The following is a 26,673-nucleotide window of genomic DNA, read 5'->3' on the forward strand; positions in this document are numbered from 1 at the left end:
GTTTTGGGCGGTTTGTGGGCGTTAGAGTGGGCGTGGCACACTGATGACACAAACTTACGCTGCGCAAGAAGAAGCTCAGGAATCTACATGCCAAGTCCCAATTTTCTAGCTTTTGTAGTTTTCTAGATCTCAGCGTTTATACGGACAGACGGACAAACAGAAATGGCTAGATCGACTCGGCTAGTGATCCTTATCATGAATATATATAGTGACGTATCTGCACTGCGATTCCTCAACGGCCACCAGTTCAAAGAACGAAACCGTTTACAAATAAACAGAATCGCCAATTTCGGCTTTAATTAAAAACGATACAGAAGCTTGAGATCCCGCAATGCAAACAAACAAAGAAAATTGATTAAGTCCGAACGTCAACAATGACGTAATTCCATAAACGTAAAAATCCAATAAGATCGCAAAATCTAATAAGACCGAATTATGTAAACATAAACAAAGAAGTGGCGATCGCATCATCCACTTGCGATTGCGTCACCTAATGCACTAACAGTAAATTCTAAGACGCAAACCGAGGTTTCATTGTAACCAATTCTGTAACATACAATTAAAAAAAATCTCCTAATTTTTTATTCGAGCGAAGAACGACTCATGTAAATGGCGCAGTCGGTAGGATCTCTTTAAAAAAAATATCCTTGCGATAAAACAAAGTCGGGAGCTTACTGATCAATTAAAAGGATATTTCTAAATTACTAGGATATCCAGATCAGCGCGTGGAATTGCCCACAAGTAAGCAATTTAATCGACTAGCTCGGAAGTGCAACTAAGAGATCCGCAAAAGAACCTAAGTGCAAATTAAAGGCACTGAAAAAATATAATAAATTAAATTTCAATCGACTACTGAATAAATCCAATTCGGTCAGTAATAAGTTGAGTGGAATTTAATTAAACATAACAAAATGGACCAACAACCACCAGCTCAAGGGCAACCACAAATTGGTGTGGCACCCAGCCCATTGACGGAGCAAAACTTAAATCAGCTTTTGTCCCAGATCCGGAATATTCCAACGTTTGAAGGACCCTAGGAACCTTTGTCAGAAGAGTTAACAACCTTTTGCGTCTGTATCCTACAACCAATGATCGACAGACAAACGTTATATTTGGAGCAATTCCTGTGGAGGAACTATTAAAGCGATTATACAATACTAATTTTCAAGGAGGACCCAGATCAAGACCCAGCGCTTTGACTTTCATCTTTCTGACATCAACGTTAATAATAATGATGCCAATGGGTAACAACCAATTTATAGAAATTAACCCTATAAAATCATACAATGGCTATTTGTTATTTATGACCGACACAATCAACATCCCAGATAGTTTTGAATACCATTGCCTCACAATTAATATTACGAAAACGGAAGAATCTTACGAAAATTTGCTCACAAGCGTTTGGCTTTAAGGAAATAATACAGATTAAATATTTAACGGAAAAACTACAAAGAGAAATGAATGGGTTAAAAATTGTTATGGGAAACAAAAGAGGATTAGCTAATTTTTTAGGAACAGCTTACAAATATCTTTTTGGAACATTAGATAATAATGATTAAGAAGAATTAGAAGAAAAAATCAATGTAATAGCTCAAAATAGTGTACAGGTAAACGAACAAATAATATAATCGATACAGTTAACAAAGGCATCGATATAATAAACAAGCATCTCGAATACAACGAAAACGAAAAAATTCTTGAACTATTGGTTTTTATATTATGCGACTTCTTCAACGGGTGTTCATCATGATTCGCACTTTGTCTATCGATTCGGTTGGTTTAAATGTATTTCAGTGCATGTTTGAATGCTTCCAATGTTTTTTTTTGTTGACTGTAAGGACCTTTTTCATGGGCTGGGATAAAACTCAGTCCGGCCAGGGTCCTCTACAGTTAAATTTGTAGAAAAGTGTTGGGACGAAACTGGACGGGGAGTTGCCGCGGGGATTTGTGGGGAAAGGAGGCCAGAGTATCCGCGTTGCACCGAGTAAGCAGCTCTAGCGCAACACGGCACCCGAAAGGTATAGTGGAGGGCGGGGCTGCTCCCGGCGAAAATACTAACGAAACGAGTGGCGTAGCCGATCCCTGAGAAAATACCAACAAAACTGGACGGCGTGGCCGTTCCCCCCTGGATGTGCGACTCACAAGCTACTTGGGTAGGGGGTATGGATCCGAGGGGAGGATGGCCGGAGGCGACCCTTCCCTGTGCTCCCTGTGGTCGATCGAGTGGTCGATATTCTGGCGCTTCTCTGGCGCAACACGATTCCCGACCGGCACAGATCACTGCACGTGGCTCGCGACTACCTAAACCGTATTTAGGGCGGGGTTCCCAGGAGAGGGTGGCCAGAGGCGATCCTTTCCTGTCCTCCTTGTGGGCGATCGGGTGGTCGTTTGCACTGAGTAAGCAGCTCTGGCGCAACACGATTCCCGACCGGCACAAATCACTGCACGTGGCTCGCGCCTACCTAAACCGTAATTGCGGCGCGGTTCCCAGGAAAGGGTGGCCAGAGGCGATCCTTTCCTATGCTCCTTGTGGGCGATCGGGTGGTCGTTTGCACTGAGTAAGCAGCTCTGGCGCAACACGATTCCCGACCGGCACAAATCACTGCACGTGGGTTCCCGAAAAATGCACACATTCACACGGACACATACTTCTTCATTCTCTCTTGTCTTTATTATTCGCTAGTACTACTACTACGCACTCAGTCTGATCGCTATTGTCTGTCCCACTTACTCCTTGGATCCGGCGTGCCGACGCTCGTGCCGCTGTACCACTCCGGGTTGAAGTCCGCTCCTAGGTCTGATCGCCTTGGCTGCCATTCAAGAATGAGAGCGAGCTTCCGCCCTTGCGGCCGCATGTAAGCCCGGCTTGCCGGGTTTCTTCGTTTCCCAACACAGTTTCTTATCGAACCTCCCGCCTATCGCTATCGGCACTATCAGCTGTTGGCCCTCGGTTGACCAACACTGGGTGGTTTTCCAGCCCTGGTGCGCGCAATATTTAAATCGGATGAGCTTAGCTTCTAGTTTGAACTTAAATAAATTGCCTTCGTGGCGTAACGACTTATATTATAATTATATTATATATTATAACTTATAAATAAATGGCCTTCGTGGCGTAATCTCCAATTGTATGCCTTCGTGGCGGAAAGAATAGAAGTGGCGAAATGTGGAGGGTGTGTTTCACGCATCCTCACACCCCCCCCCCCCCCCCCCCCCCCCCCCCTTTCTTCGGCGTGATTAGGGCGGAGGGAAACGATCACCTCCCGCCCGGCGGTGATGGTGACTCGGAACCGATGACCCTCGATCTGGCGCAGGTAGCGCACCCTCCGTCGATCCTGCTCCTGGATGGATGCGACTAGGGCTGTAGGCAGTCGTCGCTGGTGGGTGTCTACCCTCCAGCCGACTGGGGCGATGATCCACTGGGCCTCCTCCATAACTTGTCCAGCGTCCGGACACTCCCGGAGGGCTTGCAGGACCTCATCCTCCTCTTCCCTGCTGAGGAACAATTTCAGGTCCGGTTCCCAGCCCAGCTCGCTTGGTGCGATCGTGCGGCCGGGAGTTTGCGGTACGGCGCGCGCAGAGGTGCCCAGTCCCGGCGATATTGGGTGCGGCGATCGCTGGCTGTGCGGTCGAAACATCCCTTCCGGGGTTCGTGGGGAGCTTTGCAAACGTCCGGGCGTTCGTGGTAGCGGACTGGTATAGTGGCTTCCACCTCCTGGGGGTGACGTCTGTCGCGGCGTTCTGGGAGATGCCCTCGGGGGCCGCTCTGGTGGTGGTCCGGGCGATGCCTCTGGTAGGGCCGGCGGTGGCGGGTCTACGAAACCCTGGAGAGCGTTTCCTTTGACTCCTGGGTCCTGGCCAGCAGCGGGTCCTGCGTCCTCCTCGTTGGCGTCGTCCTCCTCCTCGTTGGCGTCGTCCTCCTCCTCGTTGGCTTCGTCGGAACCGTGCCCGGAGCTGAGTCTCCTCCCGACGTCGGCTTCCCCAGGCTCTGGGTTGACGTAGCCGCCGTAGTCCTCCCAGGCCCGGTTGGCTTCGTCGATGACCGGCTGTTGGGGCGCGCGAAGTTGCCCGGCTCCAAAGCGACCGTCCATCGCCACGGAGGAGTCATCGGAAGACATCGGGCTTCCCGAGGGGCATCGTTCGGCTTCCCGTCGGCATTGCCCAAGGTAGCCGGGTGCGAACGCGTGGTGATCCTGGCTCTGGATCCAAGCATCCACCGAACGGTGAACTGTTGCCGTCCCCGGTTCGCCGGATTCGAAGACCTGCAGCCGTGCCAAACGGGCCACCGTGGGTGCTGTCGAGTCGTCGTCCTCGTCCCCCGATGCTCCAACTGCAAACGCCGCAGGTGGCTCGCCGCTAACTGCAATGCTTGCGTCCGGCGACCACGGCACGGTGGAGATGAAGTCGCCGTTACGAGCTTCGCGTGACTGGAGGCTGAGGATTGGGCTGAAGCTGGGTGGTGTGGGGCTCCGGTCTGACAGGACCGAGTCCCGGCTGGAAGGTGCGCCGTCATTGGTATCCGTGTCCGAGTCACGGTGGTCGACCGGTTGGTAGACCCCTGCGACGAAGTTTGGGTAGAAAGGCTCCATCCTGTTGTTGTAGTTCCGATCTGTAAATTGCTAGAATATTAGCCTAGGCCTACGTTCCTTACTGGCCCTGCCTGAGTGCGAGGATCGACTTATCTAGTGGGTACAACTCTCAGCTTAACCTAGTTTTCTACTAAAGTTATTACTACGATGCTTTGGGTACATTCGTCGACTCCCTTATGTTGGGCACGCGCTCTCTCCGGTGGCTTCTTCCGGGTCCCCTAGTTGGTCACTGCGTTGGTGGTACTCCTTCAGGTCGCCTACTCCTGCTGTTCGCCTCTTCCTGTTTTCCATATGTTGTATCCTGACGATATTCGGGGAGAGGAACTTCAGCACCTTAAATGGCCCAGAGTACTTAGGAGCAAGCTTCGCGTTAAAGCCTTCGCTGGCCTTTGACAGGTGGTGGAGGCGGACCATAACCTGTGATCCGAGCTGAGGTCTCCACTCGCGACGTCGCAAATTGTAGTGGCGGCCTTGTTCCTGAGAAGCCATCTGGTTGGTTTCCAGCGCAGTGCGGAAAGCTTCCTGAAGTCGTTTAGCTCGCTCAGTGGGGTCCAACGGCGACGAGTGTAGACCAGGCGTGACCACATCAAAGAGGGCCCCTGGCAATCTGGGTTCCCTACCCTGCACCAGATAGGCGGGGCTGAAACCGGTGCTATCTGAGATGCTCGTGTTTATGGCCAGCGAGATCTCTGGCAGTAGCTGATCCCATGTCCTGTGATCCTGGTCCACGTACTGGGCTATCATTGTCTTGATGGTCCGGTTTGCCCGTTCGGTGGGGTTCTGCTGCGGGGAATAGGGGGCTGTGTATTCCAGTTTGATGCCGTTAGTGCGACAGAATGTCTTGAAACCGCGGCTGGTGAACTGCGTGCCGTTGTCGCAAATCAAAGTCCTGGGGGCTCCAAAGCGGGATATTATCCTTTCCCGAAATCCAAACTCCAGTTGGGCGGCTGTGGCCTTCTTTAGGGGTATGATCTCGACCCATTTGGAAAAGACATCTATAAATACGAGCAGCATGGTATTCCCTCGTCGGGTCCGAGGAAGAGGTCCAACGAAGTCGGCTCCGACGAGCGCGAATGGCTCCGTGGGATGGCGGGTGAGCATTTTGCCCGCCGGTTTGCGTTGACTCACCTTGTATTGTTGGCAAACCAAGCAGCTGGTGACGTACCGCACAACGTCTCGATGTAATCCCGGCCAGAAATACCGTTGGGCAATCCGTCTGCGAGTCTTCCGGATGCCCAGGTGACCAGCAGAAGGGTGGTCGTGGCACTCCTCCAGCACTCGTTGTCTCTGCTCCCGAGGCACGCAAAGCTTCCATGGGTTGCTGTTTTCCACGTCTGAGGTGTGTCCGATGTGTCGATACAGCTGTCCGTGATCCAGAGTGTAATCCGGAAACTTTTCGGGGCGCCTCTGGACTTCTTCTTGCATCCTCTGGATCCATTTGCACTGAGTTCCGTGTTCCGCGATCAGCTGAAGCATCCCTAGGGGTTGTCGGGAGAGGGCGTCGGCGACAACGTTGTATTTGCCCTTCCGATAGAGGACGGTAAACTGGTATTGTTGCAGCTCCAGAGCCCACCGGGCTATGCGGCCCGTGGGGTTGTCAATCGAGTTCAACCACTTGAGAGCGAGGTGATCCGTAATCACGTCGAACTGGTAGCCCTCCAAGTAGCAGCGTAGCTTCCGCGTGGCCCAAACTATGGCGAGGCACTCCTTTTCGGTAGTGGAGTAGTTTTCCTCGGCCCGCTCGAGGCGTCGACTTACGTAGGCGATGACCTTTTCCTCTCCATCGATGCTCTGAGTGAGGACTGCTCCAAGTCCTGCATCACTTGCATCCGTCTGAAGCTGGAACTTGTATTCAAAATTTGGGCAGGCCAGTACCGGTGCGGCCGTTAGTCTAGCTTTGAGTGTCTCAAACGCCTGCTGTTGGGGCTCCTCCCAGCTCCACTTGACCCCCTTCCTGAGGAGTCGGGACATGGGCTGAACGATGGAGCCGAAATCCTGGACGAAGCGTCGATACCAAGATGCGATGCCCAAATGGCGACGGAGTTCCTTGACGTTGGTTGGCGGGCGTAGTCCCTGGATAGCAGCTATCTTATCTGGGTCCGTCCTGATGCCCTCTTCGCTGATCAAGTGGCCTAAGTATACCAGCTTTTTCTGGAAAAACTTGCACTTGCCTTGATTCAGCCGAAACTTTGCTTCCCGTAGTCGTCGGAAGACTTCCCTGAGATTCCTGGCATGTTCCTCCCACGTCGCCCCGATGACGATGATGTCATCCAAGTAGGCGAAGGCGTGGGGTTCCATATCCGGCCCGATGACGCTGTCAAGGGCTCGCTGGAACGTTGCTGGGGCAGAATGCAGTCCAAAGGGCATGACTTTCCAGTGGAAGAGTCCACGCCCAGGGACGGTGAAAGCCGTGCATTCGCGGCTTCCTTCCGCCATAGGGATCTGCCAGTATCCATTCTTAAGATCCAGCGTTGAGATGAACCGGGCGTTCCGTAGCCGCTCCAATATGTGGTTGATTCGTGGGAGTGGGTACGCATCGGGTATGGAATGTGCGTTGAGTTGTCGATAGTCGACGCACATCCGCATATCCCCTGTCTTCTTCCGCACGAGCACCAGCGGGGCGCTGTGCGGGCTACGAGAGGGCTCGATTCGGTCGTCTCGTAATAGCTCGTCCAACTGCTGATTGATTATGCTCTGCATGGCGGGGTTCTTTGGATAATACCGCTGCTTTAGTGGCTTATTATCCCGGAGAGTGATGGTATGCTCGGCGATCTCCGTTGGCCCGCTTAGCTCGTCGAAAAGCTGTAGCTCCTCCTGTAGAAAGTGGGCGGTTTCCTCGGCGTGAGGTTCTTCGGTCACCTGTAGCCTGGTTGGGTCCTCCGCTACAGTGGCCAGGTGTCCGTGGGGACAGTGGCTCCGGAACGGGTTGTGCTTCCGTGCGCTGGCTGCGTCCGACTGGGCTGGCAGCTGATATACACCGATTTTCCGTTGTGGTTCCCGCGGCCCAGGTGTCGTGGCTGGTTTGCGCGTGTGAGTTTCCACCGTTGTGGTGGCCAACATGGCGCTCGTGGAGGGGCGTCGAAACGGGTTCTTCCCCTTTGCCGTGGCGGCGTCCGCCTGCGGCTGTAGGCCGTAGCTGTTCTCCGTGGTGATGCAGGTTCCCGCGGTGTCGCCTGACGGGTTCCTTGACAACGGGGGTCCCGAGGGGTCAGGACTTGTCTTCCGCACTGGCGCGCTTGGCTTTATGTGAGTCCTCGGAGCAGGCTTTGGAACTGTTTTGGTTCCCCCCTCGGTGCCTTGCGATGATTGCGGCGTACCGGGTGTGCTTGGGGATTGCGCGGTTGCGGCCGTAGGAGTCGCCCGCGTATCTGGGGTTGGTTCTACCTTCCGGGTGGCCGGTGCTGATGGCGCAAAGAAAGTCGATGCCCAAAATCACTTCATCCAGGATCGTTGGCAGGACTAGTAGCGTCAGCCCGATCGGTCGGTCGATTAAGCCGACTTGCGCCTGGAGGGCCTTGGTCACCTCTTTCTGGGATCCATCCGCCAGAGAGATGCGGGAGCGGACTTCTCTGCTGTTTCTTCCTGAGTCTAGGCGCTTGGCGATCGCTTCGCTGACAAAGCTTCGCGAGGCTCCTGTGTCAATTGTTGCCGAGAAAGGTTGTCCCTCGATGGTAACATTGGCAACAATCCGCCCCCCCGCCAGGCGGAGTGGGGAGTCTAGTGATGGGGGAGCACCGAGTGGGTCACCGCAGGCTCCCGACGTGGGCGGCGACCCTGGCCGTTTTCCGTCCGGCGGCAGCAGTCGATGGTACGGATGTTTCGTTTCCCACAGTCCCAGCAGTGCATCAGCGGTGGGTTTCGGCATTCTCGTGTGAAGTGTCCAATTTCTCCGCAGCGGTGACAAGCTCGGCCGATGTCAACCGGTGGTTCCGCTGCCTGGGCGATCATCCCGTTGGATATCGCCGGCCTCCTGGGTCCAGAGGGCGTTGGAGCGAGAAAGTTCTGGGGTCTAGGTGCGGGTCTTCCGCTGCTCTCCCTGCCGGAATTCCAGCTTGCGGTTGGAATTAGGGCTGCATGTCGAACGGGGTCTCGATCCCGTGCGATTTCGAACGCAGTTGCCAGTTGGGTAAGCCCCTCTAGTGAGGAGAACTCATGTCGCCGTATGAAAAGCTGGTACTCCGGCATCAAATTCTCGTAGATCCGCTCGAGCTCCTGGTCTAGTGAGTACTTGGCGCGTTGCATCATCAGGCGTAATTCCACTACGTATATTTTGAAGGGCTCGCCCACTTGTTGTTGCCTGGTCCGGATGGCATCTTCTAGGCTCTGGTAGTACCGCGGAGGCAAGAAAAACTCCAGAAACTCTCTCCGGAAAGTTTCCCATGGCTCGGTGTGCATTTGGTATGCCCGGTACCAGCCTTCGGCGCGGCCTGAGAGAAGTCTAATGACGGCCCTCGGTATGTCACTCGTTCTCACATTGTAGGCAGTGGCACCTTCCTCGATGCGTTCTATAAAATGAACGGGGTCTGACTGTCCGTCAAAAAGTACGCCCCATCCTCGCAGTTTCTCGGCGAACACGGCCGCGGATATAGGGCTGTGCGGAAGATGGGCGGCTGGGTTGGCGGCCGGTATCTCCCGTCCAGGGCTTTTCCGTAGGTTCCCTAAGCAGGGCACGGGAAGCGTGTGATCCTCAATTCCGGGCATCGGTGAGGTGGCCCGACTGGTGGACGCCCTCTGGGTGGGTGCTTCCGGGTATATTGCCTCCAGTGCGGCAAAGCGCTCTCGTAGAGCCGGGCTGTGGTCTCCTCCGCCGATGAAGGATGCCAATCGTGGTCGTAGTTCGTCTACTTGGCCGATCGGGTCAAGTCCAAACTCTTTTAGCAGAGCCTGCAGCTCGTCCTTCCGGCGGTAGGCGATCCACCTGACCCCCATGTTTGCGGTCGTGGAATCACCCCCGGATGCGGTGAAAAACCTGTCCTCTTCCAGTCCGGCAGCTGCCGGATCTGGCTTTGATTCTGCGTCCTCTGACGTTTTCTTTCCCGAGACACCGGGCATACGCGCGGTGGCGCTGCCGATGGCTCTGCTGGGGATCACTCGGTGAGCGCTGGGCGCACGGCAGGTGCTGCTGACGTGCGGCACTGGCTGACCGATGTGGTTGCGGCTGGCGCTCCCGTTGGCGCTTGGTGAGTGCGGCTGGTGAGCGGCGGTGCTGATCGTTGGGCGCTCCTGGTGGCGCTCGTAGCGTGGCGGGTGACCACGTATCCGGCGCGGTTGGCGTTGACGGGCGCAGCGTTACGGGATCCCCTACTCTAACTATTCCTGCGGTCTCCTATCTTTCACTAAATCTCGTCTACTGGACATGGGTCTTTAGGCCATGCGGTTGGTGGTAAAAACCCAACTCTCCTGAAGGATATCTAGTCGTCCTTATGAGTCCCTGTTCGGGCGCCAAACTGTAAGGACCTTTTTCATGGGCTGGGATAAAACTCAGGGTCCTCTACAGTTAAATTTGTAGAAAAGTATTGGGACGAAACTGGACGGGGAGTTGCCGCGGGGATTTGTGGGGAAAGGAGGCCAGAGTATCCGCGTTGCACCGAGTAAGCAGCTCTAGCGCAACACGGCACCCGAAAGGTATAGTGGAGGGCGGGGCTGCTCCCGGCGAAAATACTAACGAAATGAGTGGCGTAGCCGATCCCTGAGAAAATACCAACAAAACTGGACGGCGTGGCCGTTCCCCCCTGGATGTGCGACTCACAAGCTACTGGGGTAGGGGGTAGGGATCCGAGGGGAGGATGGCCGGAGGCGACCCTTCCCTGTGCTCCCTGTGGTCGATCGAGTGGTCGTTTGCACTGAGTAAGCTTCTCTGGCGCAACACGATTCCCGACCGGCACAGATCACTGCACGTGGCTCGCGACTACCTAAACCGTATTTGGGGCGGGGTTCCCAGGAGAGGGTGGCCAGAGGCGATCCTTTCCTGTGCTCCTTGTGGGCGATCGGGTGGTCGTTTGCACTGAGTAAGCAGCTCTGGCGCAACACGATTCCCGACCGGCACAAATCACTGCACGTGGCTCGCGCCTACCTAAACCGTAATTGGGGCGGGGTTCCCAGGAAAGGGTGGCCAGAGGCGATCCTTTCCTATGCTCCTTGTGGGCGATCGGGTGGTCGTTTGCACTGAGTAAGCAGCTCTGGCGCAACACGATTCCCGACCGGCACGAATCACTGCACGTGGGTCCCCGAAAAATGCACACATTCACACGGACACATACTTCTTCATTCTCTCTTGTCTTTATTATTCGCTAGTACTACTACTACTACCCCTACTCGCACTCAGTCTGATCGCTATTGTCTGTCCCACTTACTCCTTGGATCCGGCGTGCCGACGCTCGTGCCGCTGTACCACTCCGGGTTGAAGTCCGCTCCTAGGTCTGATAGCCTTGGCTGCCATTCGAGAATGAGAGCGAGCTTCCGCCCTTGCGGCCGCATGTAAGCCCGGCTTGCCGGGTTTCTTCGTTTCCCAACACAGTTTCTTATCGAACCTCCCGCCTATCGCTATCGGCACTATCAGCTGCTGGCCCTCGGTTGACCAACACTGGGTGGTTTTCCAGCCCTGGTGCGCGCAATATTTAAATCGGATAAGCTTAGCTTCTAGTTTGAACTTAAATAAATTGCCTTCGTGGCGTAACGACTTATATTATAATTATATTATATATTATAACTTATAAATAAATGGCCTTCGTGGCGTAATCTCCAATTGTATGCCTTCGTGGCGGAAAGAATAGAAGTGGCGAAATGTGGAGGGTGTGTTTCACGCATCCTCACATGACTTTCACTTGTTCTCCAATTGTATTATAAGAGGATATTGGTCTTTGGTTATGCGTGACTTCACTTTGGTTGGCTCGATTAAAACATTTACATTGCATCACTACTTTCTCCGACGTACGCTATTGGTCGCTACGCCTCTGAACGGATGGCTCCTACAGCTGAACAATTTCCAGGAGCATGGGGATCACGGGTACTGCGGCTACAAACATCACAGTATGACAGATGTCGTCTTTATTTTTGATCCTCTCCACGTTCTTTGATGACAATGGCGGCGCTGGTCCAACACATAAGGACCTTTCGAGCAGCGATTTGTGTCCTCCTCAAGGACTGTTGGATATGGTGGCTGGTCCTGGTGGCAAAAGTCTCCGTGGACGACTACCCCTGGGAAAGTCGTCTTCCCTCGGAGCTGCCGGCTTCCGTCAGCAAGACACACAAATGGATTCTCCCCTCTTCTCTAATTGTCTAAGGTCTTTTATACCAGACTAGAGCTTTTGCTTGGCTGCCGGTATGCATCGGATAACCTAGGTGTTCCCAGCTAGGATTACTATTCCTGGTCACCAGTAGGTCGATCGTGGCCGTTGTTCTGGCTACGCGACACCCGAGAATGGCCGAATTGCATTTTCTTCTGCCTTTACCAGTATGAGTCTCGTTAGTCACATGCACCACTCCCCCTGTCTAAAGATTCGTCGGTGTTTCTCTATGTGAATCTTTCTATGTGGAGGGCGTACGTAACAGGCTCGAAGTGATCGATGCGGACCGCATGGAATGACTTCGCAAAAGGAATCTGCGTACGACATCGTTGTGTGTACCGTGTTTCTTCTTCCTTTTAGGCGCCCATTCACGTGTGGCTTCGACTCACTTTTCTGATCAAGAGTCTCATGTTTTATCGGCTGAGCTGTTCGGGCTGATATCTTCACTGCTGTTGCTTTATGTTAATGTTATGTACTCTAGTATTTTTCATAAACTTAGCGCATGGAAATAGGGTTATGATGTTTCCTCTTTTGATCTAACTGACGACCGATTAAATCACATTTATTAGAAATGTTTGATTTATATGTTTATAAGGTGTAAGAACGTTTGTACTATTAGGAAAGCTTTGTAGTGCTGGGCATGTTTTTCGCAGTACTTTTTAACCAGCGGTCCACTCAGAGACCCTCCCTTTTGATTTCCGCTAACGAAGTTAATGGGGATGTTAGCAGCAAGCCGCCCATCTGGGAGTTCATGTTGTCTTTCAAAAGCTCAACAAAATCATCTTCAGCGATTTTATGCTTCAGTTTGATATGCAAGTTGTGCATATCGTAGACATAATCGCTGAAGGTTTCGTGCTGTTCTTGCTTGCCTTCCATTAATTCCTTGACTTTCATAAGGTCACTTTCGGTAGTGGAAAACGCTCGTTCCATCTCCTGTGTCAACGAATAGTAGTCAAAATCGTAGTCTTCTGCCTTGTCCTCCATTAACTGTCAATACCATTTGGTGGCCGCACCTGCCAGCAGAAGATGGAATTCACGAAAGACTTGTTGGCGGCTGAGGTCATACAATTCTTGTAATCGGTCTACGCGGTACAGGAAACTTTCAACTGTCATGCCGCGACCGCTTCCATCGAACTTTAGGTTCCATCTGTCTAATCTGACGTCCTTTGATCTCGGTCCCTGAAATGATGAGTTCCGATCGATCTCTGGGTGCAGTTGGTGACTCGTCTCCCTCTCGTTTGTTCTGGACTGCCTGTGGGACGGGGTGTTTATCCGCCTGGGCGTTCTTAACCGGTGCATCTGGCTATTGAGCATGTCCTGTGTTACTGGTTCCAGAGGCGGAGTCTCTTGGTATCTCAAGAAGCTGTCCGTTGGATTCGGAACAGTTCGGGGCGGCGAAGGCAGTCCCTTCTGTTTCGGTCTCCTGGATGTCGGAGACTGCAATTCTGTTATCTGTGCTTTTAGCGCTTCTATCTGGGCACTCATTCCACGCTGCATTTCGTTGCTCTGCCTCAAGAGCTCCATCAATCTTTGTTCACGTCGCTCGGCAGCCTCTAAGTTGTCCTCCTCATGCCTCTGAAATTAGGAAAGCATACTTGATCTCCCTTTCGGCGGTCCTAGGGGTAGATTCTCCCCACCGGCGGCTCCTTCCATTTCAGTATATTGGTCCAAATTGTTTTCTTCGGACAGGGTATCTACCTGTCCTGGCTGATTCTGTGCGAGCTCCCACGGCTCTCTTTCAGATGAGTCTCCTAGCCTTGGCGCGCTCGCACTCCGGGGTTGGTGATTGTCTCCGCGCGTTGTTGCTCGGGTCACTCTTCCGGTGCTGGGTTGGAATAGGACCTTCTTCTTGGCCCCCTTCATTTATGTGATTGGGCCTTCTTTAAAGGCCTTCGCTTTCTTTTATAGATTGTCACTTTGTGCTGATTAATACACGCACTAAAATTTGTCTTCACTTTTTTGCGTTTTGGTATAAAAGGTTCACGTGATTCTTTTCAAAACACCCGGTCAGCGACGTATACGCTGAATAAGTCGACAATAAAAATGTTTATAAACTGGGGGTGCTTCTCTCTGCATCTCAAGTTTCTCTTCGGTCAAGAACCGTCCGATATTTAAGCCCCAAAAAAACAAAATAAATTTCCCTAACTAGGGGTGTTAGCCGCTTCTACACAACGCGGTTCCGCTAAGCTAACATGCCCTTACTTTCCCTTTTTCTAGACATCCAAATGTTCCAACCGGAATGGCTGTGTCTAGATAAGGAATCTGTCCAAAAACCCCCTCCCGCCAGTCGTCGGAAAACAAGGTGTTTGACCAATCATTCTCGGGCTCCACAACCGTCTCCTTTTTCTTTGGACTCGAACCAAGCAAACGATCTGACCAACTAGCCTAATTCGTTGTGGGGCGTCAGCCAGAGAAACTAAAAATCGTCCACCGCCCAAATATGTCAAGGGAAACAGCAAAGGCTCGAACCAAGCAAACGACCGGACAAATGTTTAGTACGTTGTAGGGCGTCGGCTTTGCGTTTCCTGTCAGATCCCCCACCCCCATTCTGTCCTGGATCGACAAACGAACAGTAGACCCGCACCGCAACTGCTAAACGCGTTACCGTAATGCTTGCGCTCCTGCTCTTTCTGGACTCGAACCAATTCAAACTACCGGGCAAATGCCTAGTACGTCGTGTGGCGTCGGCCAGAAAGCACTTATAAATTGTATTTACGTTAATTTAAACAAATAGTCGGTCGACACTTTGTTGAAGGTATAGTATTATAAAAAGGATAACTCATAGTTCTTGGATAAAGGAAATTTGGGTAAATTTGTCCATGAACAAGACAGGATATTTCTCATGTTAAAAATCATTTCAAAGTCAGGCCTCTATTCTGCGACAAAGCTCTGATTGAGTGGCCACTCAACACTGACAGTCACAGAGTTGGGGACTTTACAGTTACTAATTTAAAGACAAAAACAAATAAGTAGGTGCATATTTAAAATTATTTAAGTTCCCTGCTCTATAAAACAGTCAAATTACTTATGGCAAATAAAAATGAAAGCTTTGCCATCCTTAGTACACCCACTCCGATACCGCAGGCATCGAGATTGCGTACCCTGGTAAAATTCCTTAGGGAATATGACAAATCCTGCGCTGGGCGCCAATTCTGTTACGTGGGCATATTAGTGCCCGAGCCCTGACAGGGACTTGGGCCGAGGGAGAGGCGTCCGATATTCTGGCACCATTTGCCGGCATAAGCTACGTCGTATTCGGGTCGTGGGATCTTGGTAAGCCTCTCTCCTCTCCAACATAAGGAGAATAAATATTAAAAGTGCCTGGAAAATAATATTAGTCATAAAGTTCGTCAGTCGTCAGTCCACACTGCCCCACAAGCTTAGCTGTCGCTTGATCGCAATACGATCGGGCTGTGTTTTGGCCATATTCCCTCCCCTTCACACGTTCGTGTGCCAATGGATCGTCGCGGGCCGCGCAATACGATCCCCTATTGTCAAGGTTGTCCGTAAAAAGTTATATCATTGTTCTTGACCTACTCCACTTCTCGCTCTAGCACTTCATGTTTTTATATTCTTTTTACATTACAAATTTATTGGATAATATTTATATCGGCGAGTGCCGTGGATGAATAACATAATGTTGGCTAAATCATATGGAAATTAAACTAATTGACAATATTTGGTTAGCGGAGAGTATCGAATTTACCACCTGTGAAGGTGCACACATCAGCAAAATGCTGACTATTCACGACTACAAAACGTCTCTCAGAGAGCTCTTGCAATTGTACATACAACAACAAGGCTGATACTCGCCGCTGGAAAAGTTTATAGTAGTCTATAAAACTGTAGGATACTGCACGGATATTTATATATGTATGTTTATAAGAAAGGAACCGTGTTCCGACAAACTTACCCCCTCTTTAAATCCTGGGCGATAAGATCTCGACGCTCCGGATCCTGGGCTTTGGAATATATTATATTGGATATATATATATATATAAACATACGTGCACCAAAATACGGCTGTTCTTAAGTATACCAATTCACTTAAACACAAAATATATAGTTATCTGGCATAATGCCAGAGGCATGCGACTTCTTCAACGGCTGTTCATCATGATTCGCACTTTGTCTATCGATTCGGTTGGTTTAAATGTATTTCAGTGCATGTTTGAATGCTTCCAATGTTTTTTTTTGTTGACTTTCACTTGTTCTCCAATTGTATTATAAGAGGATATTGGTCTTTGGTTATGCGTGACTTCACTTTGGTTGGCTCGATTAAAACATTTACATTGCATCACTACTTTCTCCGACGTACGCTATTGGTCGCTTCGCCTCTGAACGGATGGCTCCTACAGCTGAACAATTTCCAGGAGCATGGGGATCACGGGTACTGCGGCTATAAACATCACAGTATGACAGATGTCGTCCTTATTGTTGATCCTCTCCACGTTCTTTGATGACAATGGCGGCGCTGGTCCAACACATAAGGACCTTTCGAGCAGCGATTTGTGTCCTCCTCAAGGACTGTTGGATATGGTGGCTGGTCCTGGTGGCAAAAGTCTCCGTGGACGACTACCCCTGGGAAAGTCGTCTTCCCTCGGAGCTGCCGGCTTCCGTCAGCAAGACACACAAATGGATTCTCCCCTCTTCTCTAATTGTCTAAGGTCTTTTATACCAGACTAGAGCTTTTGCTTGGCTGCCGGTATGCATCGGATAACCTAGGTGTTCCCAGCTAGGATTACTATTCCTCGATATCTGCTATCTTGGGCGTCAACGGCCGGCTGTTGCACTTAGCCAGCTACTGGAGTATGGTTACCAGTAGGTCGATCGTGGCCGTTGTTCTGACTACGCGACACCCGAGAATTGCCGAATTGCATTTTCTTCTGCCTTTACCAGTATGAGTCTCGTTAGTCACATGCACCCCTCCCCCTGGCTAAAGATTCGTCGGTGTTTCTCTATGTCAATCTTTCTATGTGGAGGGTGTACGTAACAGAAATTTTAATTATATCCCACATACCCAGAGAAATAAAGAAACTTCCCGTATAGGAAATATTACCTTATCCAGATGAAAATAATAAAATATTACAAGATAACACCCAAAACAAATATTACGTATACAGAAATAGTTTGTATAAAAATAAACAAAAAAAACCTGTTACCAACACATGTCTTTTAGGTCTCGTTAATCAAACAGATACTAGTTGCAGGTACACAAAAACGCTATTAACTACCCAAATTAATTATGTCGAACCAAATATCATAATTACATGGGATTTGTCAAAAACTGTACTTAATCAAATTTGTATTAAAATGAAATTGTAATTGAAGGAAACAATATGATCAAAATACACAATTGCTCAATTGCAATTAACGATTTATCCATAAGCAATTTTAATTCTGACTACACACAAAGCATATACACAAGAAATAATGTCACCAAATTACACCCAATATCATACATACAAGCAAAATAAATATTTATTGAACAAAATAAAGAAAACCAGACTTACAAAATAATTGTAGTTGTAACACTAGGTCTCTTAATATTAAGTATATCACTACACCTACTTTATAAATTTAAAGAAATTCCTAAAAGAATACTTATTTAATACAATCACAATCACAAGAGTTACAAGAAATACCAAAACTATACCCCAAAATCACATAAATAACCATATGATTTTGTCTAAGTGATGGGGGAGTGATGTATCTGGACAGATTTCTCAACGGCCACCAGCTCAAAGCGAAACCGTTCACAAATAAACAGAATCGCCAATTTCGCCAATTTCGGCTTTGATAAAAAACGATACAGAACGTCAACAATGACGTTATTCCATAAACGTGAAAATCCAATAAGATCGAAAAATCTAATAAGACCGAATTATGTAAACATAAACAAAGAAGTGGCGATCACATCATCCATATGCGATTATGTCACCTAATGCACTAACAGTAAATTCTAAGACCGAGGTTTCATTCTAACCAATTATGTACCATACAATTAGTCTTTTTCCAACGTTCTATTGATTGTGCCGAGTTCGTGAACGATTCAGTTTTTTTTGCGCCAATTTTGATTTTGCAGATCAGAATTTTTTAATAAAATTTTTAGAACTCTTAAAATCAACTTTTTGGAAAACTCGTTACTGTATGCAAAAAAAACCAAATATTCTTGAAAATAATCGTTCACGAACTGGAAATAATACTATACTAATAAAAAACTTTTGGTTTTTTGATTTCAGTTGACCTGCTGGACTTCCATCGTGGTCACCGCAAGCCGATATAAAAAAAAGGGTTCCGAGAGAATTGCCATAACTTCGTAAATTATTTATATTTTTTCAAGAACAAACGCTTGTTGTTTCGATAAAAACATGTACTATCAATAAATAAAAACTTCAGTGTCATAAAATAATTGCTACACACCTGAAAAAAAATCCAAAGTTCCCTTAATTTTTTCGCTCAAAAAGGTATATAACCCCTTAAATAAACTAATGCCGAGAAAAAAGGAATCAATTTCAGACAGCAGAAAGTTTTGCATAGAGTGATTCCACCGTTACATTAGCTTGGATACGTAATGAAAAATTCCAAAATAAGTTTACTAGACGTAGAAATGATGATATTAAAAAACTAATGGATACAGAATGGAGTCACGTAAAGTCGGAAGATAACCCGGAAGACATTGCCTCGAGAGGTATTTGTGCCACCAAATTAAAAGATTGCTAGATTTGGTGGAATGGGCCAAAATGGCTTTCAATGTCTAAGGACCATTGGCCAAAGTTTCAATTGGAACAAAAAGAAGATGTAGTTGTTAGTACTATAATAACGAGAACAGAAAATAACATATATAAAGTACTTGAAAATATTCAAGTTTTCAAAAATTTGAGTGGATTGTTGCCTGGGTATTAAGGTTTATAAGTACTAAAGTTAATAAGGCTTCATATCCTGCTTTTCTGTCAGTTGATGAATTGAAAATCGCTAGAATACTGATTGTTAAAAAACAACAGGAGCGTCAGCTTATGTCAGAAATAGTTTGCTTAAGAGACGGTAAAGAAAATCGAATCGAAAAGTAAAACATTAGGGTTGCACCCATTTTTAGACAAAGATGGAGTTCTTAGAGGGGGTGTAAGGCCACAAAATAGCAATATGCGATTTGAGGTCAAGCACCCAATAATATTAGATAAATGTTACCTATCTGATTTGATAATTAATACTAATAATTTAGGTTAAGAGATTGCCTCAAGAAAATATTAAGACAATGTACAGGTAAACAATTAATGGGTAATCTACCCAAGTACAGAGTAAATGCTCCATATCTTTTCATTAATACAGGAATAGACAATGCGGGACCATATTACCTGAGATGATCAATTGGGGATAATATTTTGACTTACGAAAAATTGTCAACTCTATTATGTCAGATAGAAGCAGTGCTAAATTCAAGACCGTTATATACTACGGGGGACGATATTGAAGTAATGAAGGTCTAACACCCAGTCACTTTTTAATAGGTGAACCACCATTAGATGTGGTTGAGTCAATAGAAGACTATGAGAAAATTGGTAGCCTTGATAGGTGGAAACTGATTCCAAAAATGAAGAGATTTTTGGGTAAAGTGGACGGACACACTGCAGCAAAGATATAAATGAAACAAGGAAGAACGCTGTAGTCGAGTACCTCGACTATTAGATACCCGTTACTCAGCTGAAGGGACCAAAGGGAAATGGAGATATTCAAGCAGCAAAGCGAGATTGAAATGCGCCCCCTACCGGCGGTAGCGTTATGGGCGTTAGAGTGGTCGTGGGTGGATCAATCGATAGGTATTGACGAGACCAATACATTTCAGCTAAAATTTTTTTTCTCGCATGAAAATTGTGGGCGCCACAGGTTTGGGAGGTTTGTGGGCGTTAAAGTGGGCGTGTCATATTCGCGTAACAAACTTGCGCTGCGTACAAGGCTACGGATTCTAAATCTGAGAATTCAATTCTCCATCTTTGATAGTTTCTGAGATATCCACGTTCATATTTACGAATTTTTGAAGTTTGTGGGCGGTTTGTGGGCGTTAAAGTGGGCGTGGCAAACTTTTTTTTGGGTCAATCGATAGGTATTGACGAGAGCAATACATTTCAGTTAACATTTTTATTCTAGCATTAAAACTGTAGGAGCCGTTTTGGGCGGTTTGTGGGCGTTAGAGTGGGCGTGGCACTCTGCTGAAACAAACTTGCGCTGCGTAAGAACGCCAAATCTCAATAGCCTAGCTTTTTTAGTTTCCGAGATCTCAGCGTTCATTCGGACAGACGGACATGGCTAGATCGACTCGGCTAGTGATCCTGATCAAGAATATATATACTTTATGGGGTCGGAAACGCTTCCTTCTGCCTGTTACATACTTTCCGACGAATCTAGTATACCCTTTTACTCTACGATTAACGGTTATAAAAAGTAAAGCAAGAGAGAGTGCCGTGACTATCAGATACCCGTTACTCAGCTTTTAAATTGAAAATTGATAAAGGTTTTTTTTTTGGTAAGATAGCGGCTTTTAAATTAGAAGACACTTGGAAAATTCTCAAAAAGTCGCTTTAGGCACACGGGAACGAGTTTCGCCATGCGAGAGTTAGTCGTAGGCCTTTTATGAAATAGAAAGATTTACAGCGCTGTATATTTTTTATGAAGTATTGTAACGCACAAATCCTATTCAGTCATATTTAGTTTATTGTAATCATTGTAATCATAGTCATAGTTCGCTATTATTATTTATTATTATAAATTAAAATAATAGGAACTAAGGAAACTAATTAAACTAGCATTAATTTTAAGCCAAGAGACAGACCCTATATCTCTGATTCCTAAGCTTTTCCTCTTCCGTTTTGACTTTTCGCCGAGAGTGGACGTGTGTCCGAGCATCCCTCCGACATGCCACAACCGACACACACGTGACAAGTGGCGCCCTATGTCGAAGACGTGTAGAATCCCCGTAGACTCCGAGAATATTCGGAGTGTAGAATCCTCGTAGACTCCGAGAACATCCGGAGTGTAGAACCCCTAGTCTCCGAGAATATCCGGAGTGTAGAATCCCCGTAGTCTCCGAGAATATCCGGAGTGTAGAATCCTCGTAGACTCCGAGAACATCCGGAGTGCAGAATCCTCGTAGTCTCCGAGAATATCCGGAGTGTAGAAACCGAGTAGACTCCGAGAATATCCGGTGTGTAGGACCCCCCGTAGACTCCCAGACCCGGAGTAGATAAAAATCCCCTTAGCCAACTCCAGTCGGAGTCATCCAAGTTCACCACCAAGCAGCGCGATCGCCCTCTCAGTACCTCGCTCAGTCACCAGAAAGCGTTCTCAGCGGGACCCCCCCAAGTTCCCCACCAAGCAGTGCGATCGTCACCCTCAGTACTCGTGCTGCCACCTCCCATACAAATTCTTACTACAGGTTCCACCCTTCTATATAAATTTCTTGTATAGGTTCCTTGGCCCCGATTGAGGTTTTACCCCGGCCAGAGAACTACGTGACAGTATGTGTGCTTTATATATTGGATCTTCTCTTTATGGAGATTAGCAAAAAGTGTGTCGAGTCCTATATCATTAATAACCTAATTACCAGTCATGTTTACTGGGACTGATTTTAATAAGGGGCCCCTTATAATTGGGATTGCGTCTGATTTTAGCAATGGGCCCCTTATAATAAGGATTGCGTTAGGATCGTTGCGTGGAAGACGGGTTCGGTTAAACACCCGAATAAAGTACCTCGCCAGATGATTTAAATGATGAGTAAGCGTTGTATGGTAAGTCGCCTGTTGTTTATGTATTTCATCTTTAACTAGTGGAATGCCAGATCCCTGTTTTCGTTCCAAAAATACCAAGGTGCCCTGGTGATTGTTTCCAGTATTTTGGATTGTGTGCGCTGTAAGATGTTAATATTGCTGCTGCTCGCGTTACCTCAGAGATAAGATTCGTAAGCCAAATTGGCTTTAGGATGGAGTTCTAGAGTAGAACCTGAAGTCTAGGCATATTGGCTCTCAGTTTTAGCTGAAGTTTCTTGCATTCAATAAGACTTCGCTAGGCTAGTCGTCTGTCAAGGTGGATACCGAGTACTGTTCAATATAAGCGATGGGCACGTTTGTCTATTAAGGGTAAATGTTATATGTCTACACTTTTGCTCATTTAGTTTAATCCTCCAGTCTGAAAGCCATTTCTTAACTAATAAAATATGATCAGCTAGTTTAACTGTTGCTCTAATTGCGCATCTCGAGCGAATTAGGGTTTATCCGCTGGTTTGTAGGGATATCAGAAGTGTACAGGACAACCAATGTTGGTCCAAGTACGCTGCCTTGTGGAACTCCAGCTTTTATTGCGTCTTAATTTTGAACATGAGACCATCAAGCCAAATACGGTCGAATGTCTGTGATCCGTCGAGAAATATTGCACTGCAGTAGTTACACGGCTTTCCCGGTAGCCAAGTTGATGTGCTGGAATAAAAATATGTGTTCTGAGATAAGGCTCTTTTCGGGAGAGGACACATTTTTCGAACAGTTTTGACAGGCAAGATAGTAGGGCCTGTACGATGCTGAACGTTATTATATTTTTATATTATTTATTTTATTTTTTTTATATTTTTTGTTGCAAAATAGCCTAGTTTTGTGATACTAGGAAGATACAGATAGGAAGCTCGACGATCATTTGTGGTGAGTTGATTCCTAATGACTTTTGCAACCACTTCTGACCGGAAAAATATTGACACTGTATCAGTTCCACTGCTAGTTGACGGAAGAACAAATGCATTTTTTGCCCGGTTGGGCTGAAATAAATTTCTAAGATGCAGAGCGAATGTTTCGGTTCGATCTTTATCGTTTTGAGCCCAATTTCCAGAAGATGTTCTGATGGGGGTTAATATTCCTATCGGAGAGCTAAGATTTGGATGGGACCTCCACAAGGGCTGTTTGCAGTATTGATTGCAGATCGTCTGCGGAACAGTCGATGTGCGTCTTCGTGTTAAGGTGTGGTGTTCAACTTGGAAACTGTTTGCGAGGTTAGCTTGAGGGTGCTCGGTTATTTCTGGGCTTTGGCTTAGAGTTATTATGTCAGGCGAGTGGCCCGATAACACAATTTATCCAACAACACAAAAAAGAAGACTTAAGATTTTTAAAGGAAAGGTTTTTCAAAGATGGGATAAAAAATATTTTTGTGGTAAGTCCATGTTTTAAATTATACATCGAGTTGCGCTTAACCAGTTTAGGTGGCAGCAAGCCAAAATGCTATTTGGAGCTCTGCGACCCAGTCGACCACAATTCATGAGGCAGCGCATAGAAGATAGTCGTCAAGAAGGTCACCAACATCTAGCTTCTGGTCCATATAGTGCCGGAAAAACTGAGGAGCGTCATAGCGTCACTTGCTTCCCAGAATGTATGAACAGCTAAACAGGGTGAATGATTAACTGATTACTCTTCTAACGGTAGTCAACTAGGTAAAGATTTGGAAAGCCTCAGGCCCAGGCTGCGTTCCAGACAAAGCTCTTAAACTGGTTTTGACCCCTTGACCTGCGGAACTCTTCGATAGGAGCTCTTCCTGCTCCCAAAACCAGGCAAGACCCCGAATATTCGTCCGCGTATGGGCCACTTGTCTTATCGACGGCGCCGGCCAGGCCTTGGAGCAGTTCGTCAGCTCTCGTCTGGAGAACGCCATCTATGCGGCGGGATATCGACTGTCCACACGATCTCGAAGGTGGTGGATATTGCAAAAGCAGAGAAAGAAGGTACCAGTTGGAAAGGCGGCACCAAAGAATACTGCCTGATCGTAAGATGAAAGAGAGCTTCTTATTGACGCCACAGAAGGCCAGAAAGCAATCACAATCTCTGTCGAGTTCCACAAAACTCGGTGCTCGCGCTGTAACCATAGCCATCGTCACGGTGAAAATGAAGCTCCATCAGGCAGAAGAGACTTGCAGCAGGAGTACCAATGACACCAGCTCCAGGCTGCCCAGCATGGGGTTGGACCTCGCTCCATAAAAAACGGAAGCGGTTCTAGCGAGCAGAAGGAAAAAGCTCGAAGTTGCCAAAATTCAAGTCAGTAACGCAACCATCGAATCCACCAGGGCGATCAAGGCGATCTTGGCGTGATGATCGACACCAGGTTGTCGTTCAGAGAACACCTGAAGTATGCTAGTACCAAGGCGGTGATCTCCAACCGCGGTCTATCCCGGGATAATACTTAATCACAGGTGCCCTAGGCATGGAAGCTGACTGGTGCTAACCAGCGTGACGATGCGGCGATGTAGAAAGCAGTTCTCGTGTGGGCGCACGCCATGGTGAGGCAGAGTAGCCTTAATGCGTCACACTGTCTTTTTGCCCTCAGAGTACGCAGTGCCTTCAAGACGGTGTCTGACTGGTCATCGCTGGTATCCCTCCTGCCTGGTAGAAAATTTCCGACCGCCTAAAAATGGGACGTTCGATCAGTGGAAAAAAGATACTGTGGCTTCGTGGGAGTTACGCTGGGAGGAGTCGGGGAAGGGACGCTGGACGTTCCAGCTAATCTCGGGCATAAGTACGTGGGTAGTCAGGAAACATGGCCAAGTAAATTTCTACCTGTCCGAAGTCCACGAGTACTGGCGCAGGTTTCGCCACGAGGGTAGAGGCTCGTGCCACGTTTGCGACGATGGAATAGCGGAACACATGATCTTTCATTGCGAAAGATTCGCTTCGGAGCGCCGAATACTCGTAGAACTTTTGGATGACACCAACACAGTGGCTAATTTGGTGCCTCTGATGCTCCTCAAAGAGCATAAATGGACGGCTGTCAATAATTATGTGTCAGTCGTACTAAATACTCTTAGGATAGAGAAGCGTCAGAGAAGAGAAGAATGACCATAAGAGTATCCGTCGCCCCCGCGAATCAATTCTTCTCGGCTGTACCACGGGAGCTCCCGGATTCAATAGTTAATCTTTCCCCCCAATTGTCGAATTACAAACAAGGAAGAACGCTATAGTCGAGTACCTCGACTATCAGATACCCGTTACTCAGCTAAAGGGACCAAAGGAAAATGGAGATATGCAAGCTGCAAATGCGCCACCTACCGGCGGTAGACAGATTTAAGCGTTGTGGGCATTAGAGTGGGCGTGACAAACTTTTTTTTAGATCAATCGATAGGTATTGACAAGACCAATACATTTTAGTAAAAAATTTTTATCTAGCATGAAAATTGTGGGCGCCACAGATTTGGGCGGTTTGTGGGCGTTAGAGTGGGCGTGGCATATTTGCGTAACAAACTTGCGCTGCGCTCAAGCCTACGGAATCTTAATCTGAAATCCCGTTTTTTTATCTTTGATATTTTCCGAGATATCCGCGTTCATATTTACGATTTTTTGAAGTTTGTGGGCGGTTTGCGGGCGTGGCAAACTTTTTTTTTAGGTCAATCGAGATCTCAGCGTTCATACGGACAGACGGACAGACGGACATGGCTAGATCGACGCGGCTGGTGATCCTGATCAAGAATAAAAATTCTTTATAGGGTCGTAACTGCTCCATTCTACCTTTCCGACGAATCTAATATACAAGTAACGGATATAAAAAGGGCTTCGACGATACCAGCGGAGTTCTATTACCTTTTAAACGCAACATCGTTTATATTTCTTAGTTATCCCTGTGATGCGCTATGATGTTGACCCCAAATCACATTTTTAAGGGACCGCAAGGACTGGCTGCCACGCCCATATGAATCAATATTTTTAACAAAAAACAAATAACTTGCAAAAAACAAAAACCACATAACATTGTCTGTTGTTTCTATACTCAGCGGCAATAAAAATTAATTTCCGTATTTTATTTGAACGCTTGCCGTTTGTGAATTGCAATGAGCAATGAAAAATGTACACTTATTATTGCTCGTCTGGCTTTTTATTATGACGAAGTCATTTAATCAGATTCGATTTAGCGTCGCTTGTGACCAGTTGTGATTATCTTGTGCTCTGTGATTTTGTAAATTTTTTTTTATTAATATCTTTTGAACTGGTGTCCTGTTTTTTAATCTAGCCTAACAGAACAGCCGTATTTGTGCTTTAGTTCGTTTTTTTGTGGTTATTTGTCTATTTAATAGTAGTTATTTATAGCAACTAAATTCTAATTAAGCCTGTGCATTTGTAACTGTAACTCTCTGTACGCTGTTGTGAATGCGTTTCAATAGCTTTTGCTGTTGTTTCCCATAGCTCTCTGTAATATCACTCCCATTTATTTTTATTTAAACTGTTGGCGTGTATAGTTTGTTTGTGTTTCAAAAGCAACGCTCAGTCGAAAGTTACTCTATCGCTTTTGCAGTCCCTACGCGCTAGTTACCGCCTTAGCAGTTTCCCTCAACGGCCCCCCGCCGAAGCCCCTTAGACAGGCATGACAGTTAATGCCTCGGCAGATCCCCTCGGCGGTTCCCCAACGAAACCCCTTAGACAGGCATGACTTTGTATAGACCACGACTTCACGAAATGCCACACCAGCGAAATACGTTGAGACCCTGCAGACCCAATTCCACAAACAATTGCATCCGCTCCAATTTCAACTTCAGCCGATTCGGCATATTCTAATCAAACAAACTCGCACTAAGAGGCCTAAGCAATAAAAAAATGCGTTCTGGAAATAAAACTCGAACTCAACAGACGGACATTAATTCTCTGGGAACCTAGGAACTACTCTTATAAATCATAACTCGTTCTTATACTTTTTGTTATTGATCCCATTGTCATTTATAATAATTTAATTTTTTTAAAGCTCTGGAGGAGTCCCAGGTACCACTAGTCAGCTTAAAGGGTTAAACACAA

The 26,673-nt window shown here is 47.4% G+C and overlaps 1 protein-coding gene across 3 annotated transcripts in view; it reads right to left on the bottom strand.

Annotated features, from left to right (window-relative positions):
* LOC119559042 (rabankyrin-5) overlaps nucleotides 1-26,673 on the bottom strand; it is a 140,829-nt gene that overhangs the window by 18,445 nt on the left and 95,711 nt on the right. The window contains exon 3 of one of the 3 annotated variants that reach the window (XM_037872171.1): nucleotides 22,294-22,341. The exons of the other annotated variants lie outside the window; for them this stretch is intronic. Within the exon in view, the coding sequence (XP_037728099.1) occupies nucleotides 22,309-22,341 (33 nt within the window). The 3' untranslated portion in view covers nucleotides 22,294-22,308. Of the gene's footprint in view, nucleotides 1-22,293; nucleotides 22,342-26,673 lie in introns of those variants that run through there. 3 annotated transcript variants of the gene reach the window in all.

Source organism: Drosophila subpulchrella, unplaced genomic scaffold (assembly GCF_014743375.2).
Source record: "Drosophila subpulchrella strain 33 F10 #4 breed RU33 unplaced genomic scaffold, RU_Dsub_v1.1 Primary Assembly Seq16, whole genome shotgun sequence".
In the NCBI taxonomy this organism is placed as follows: Eukaryota; Metazoa; Arthropoda; class Insecta; order Diptera; family Drosophilidae; genus Drosophila; species Drosophila subpulchrella.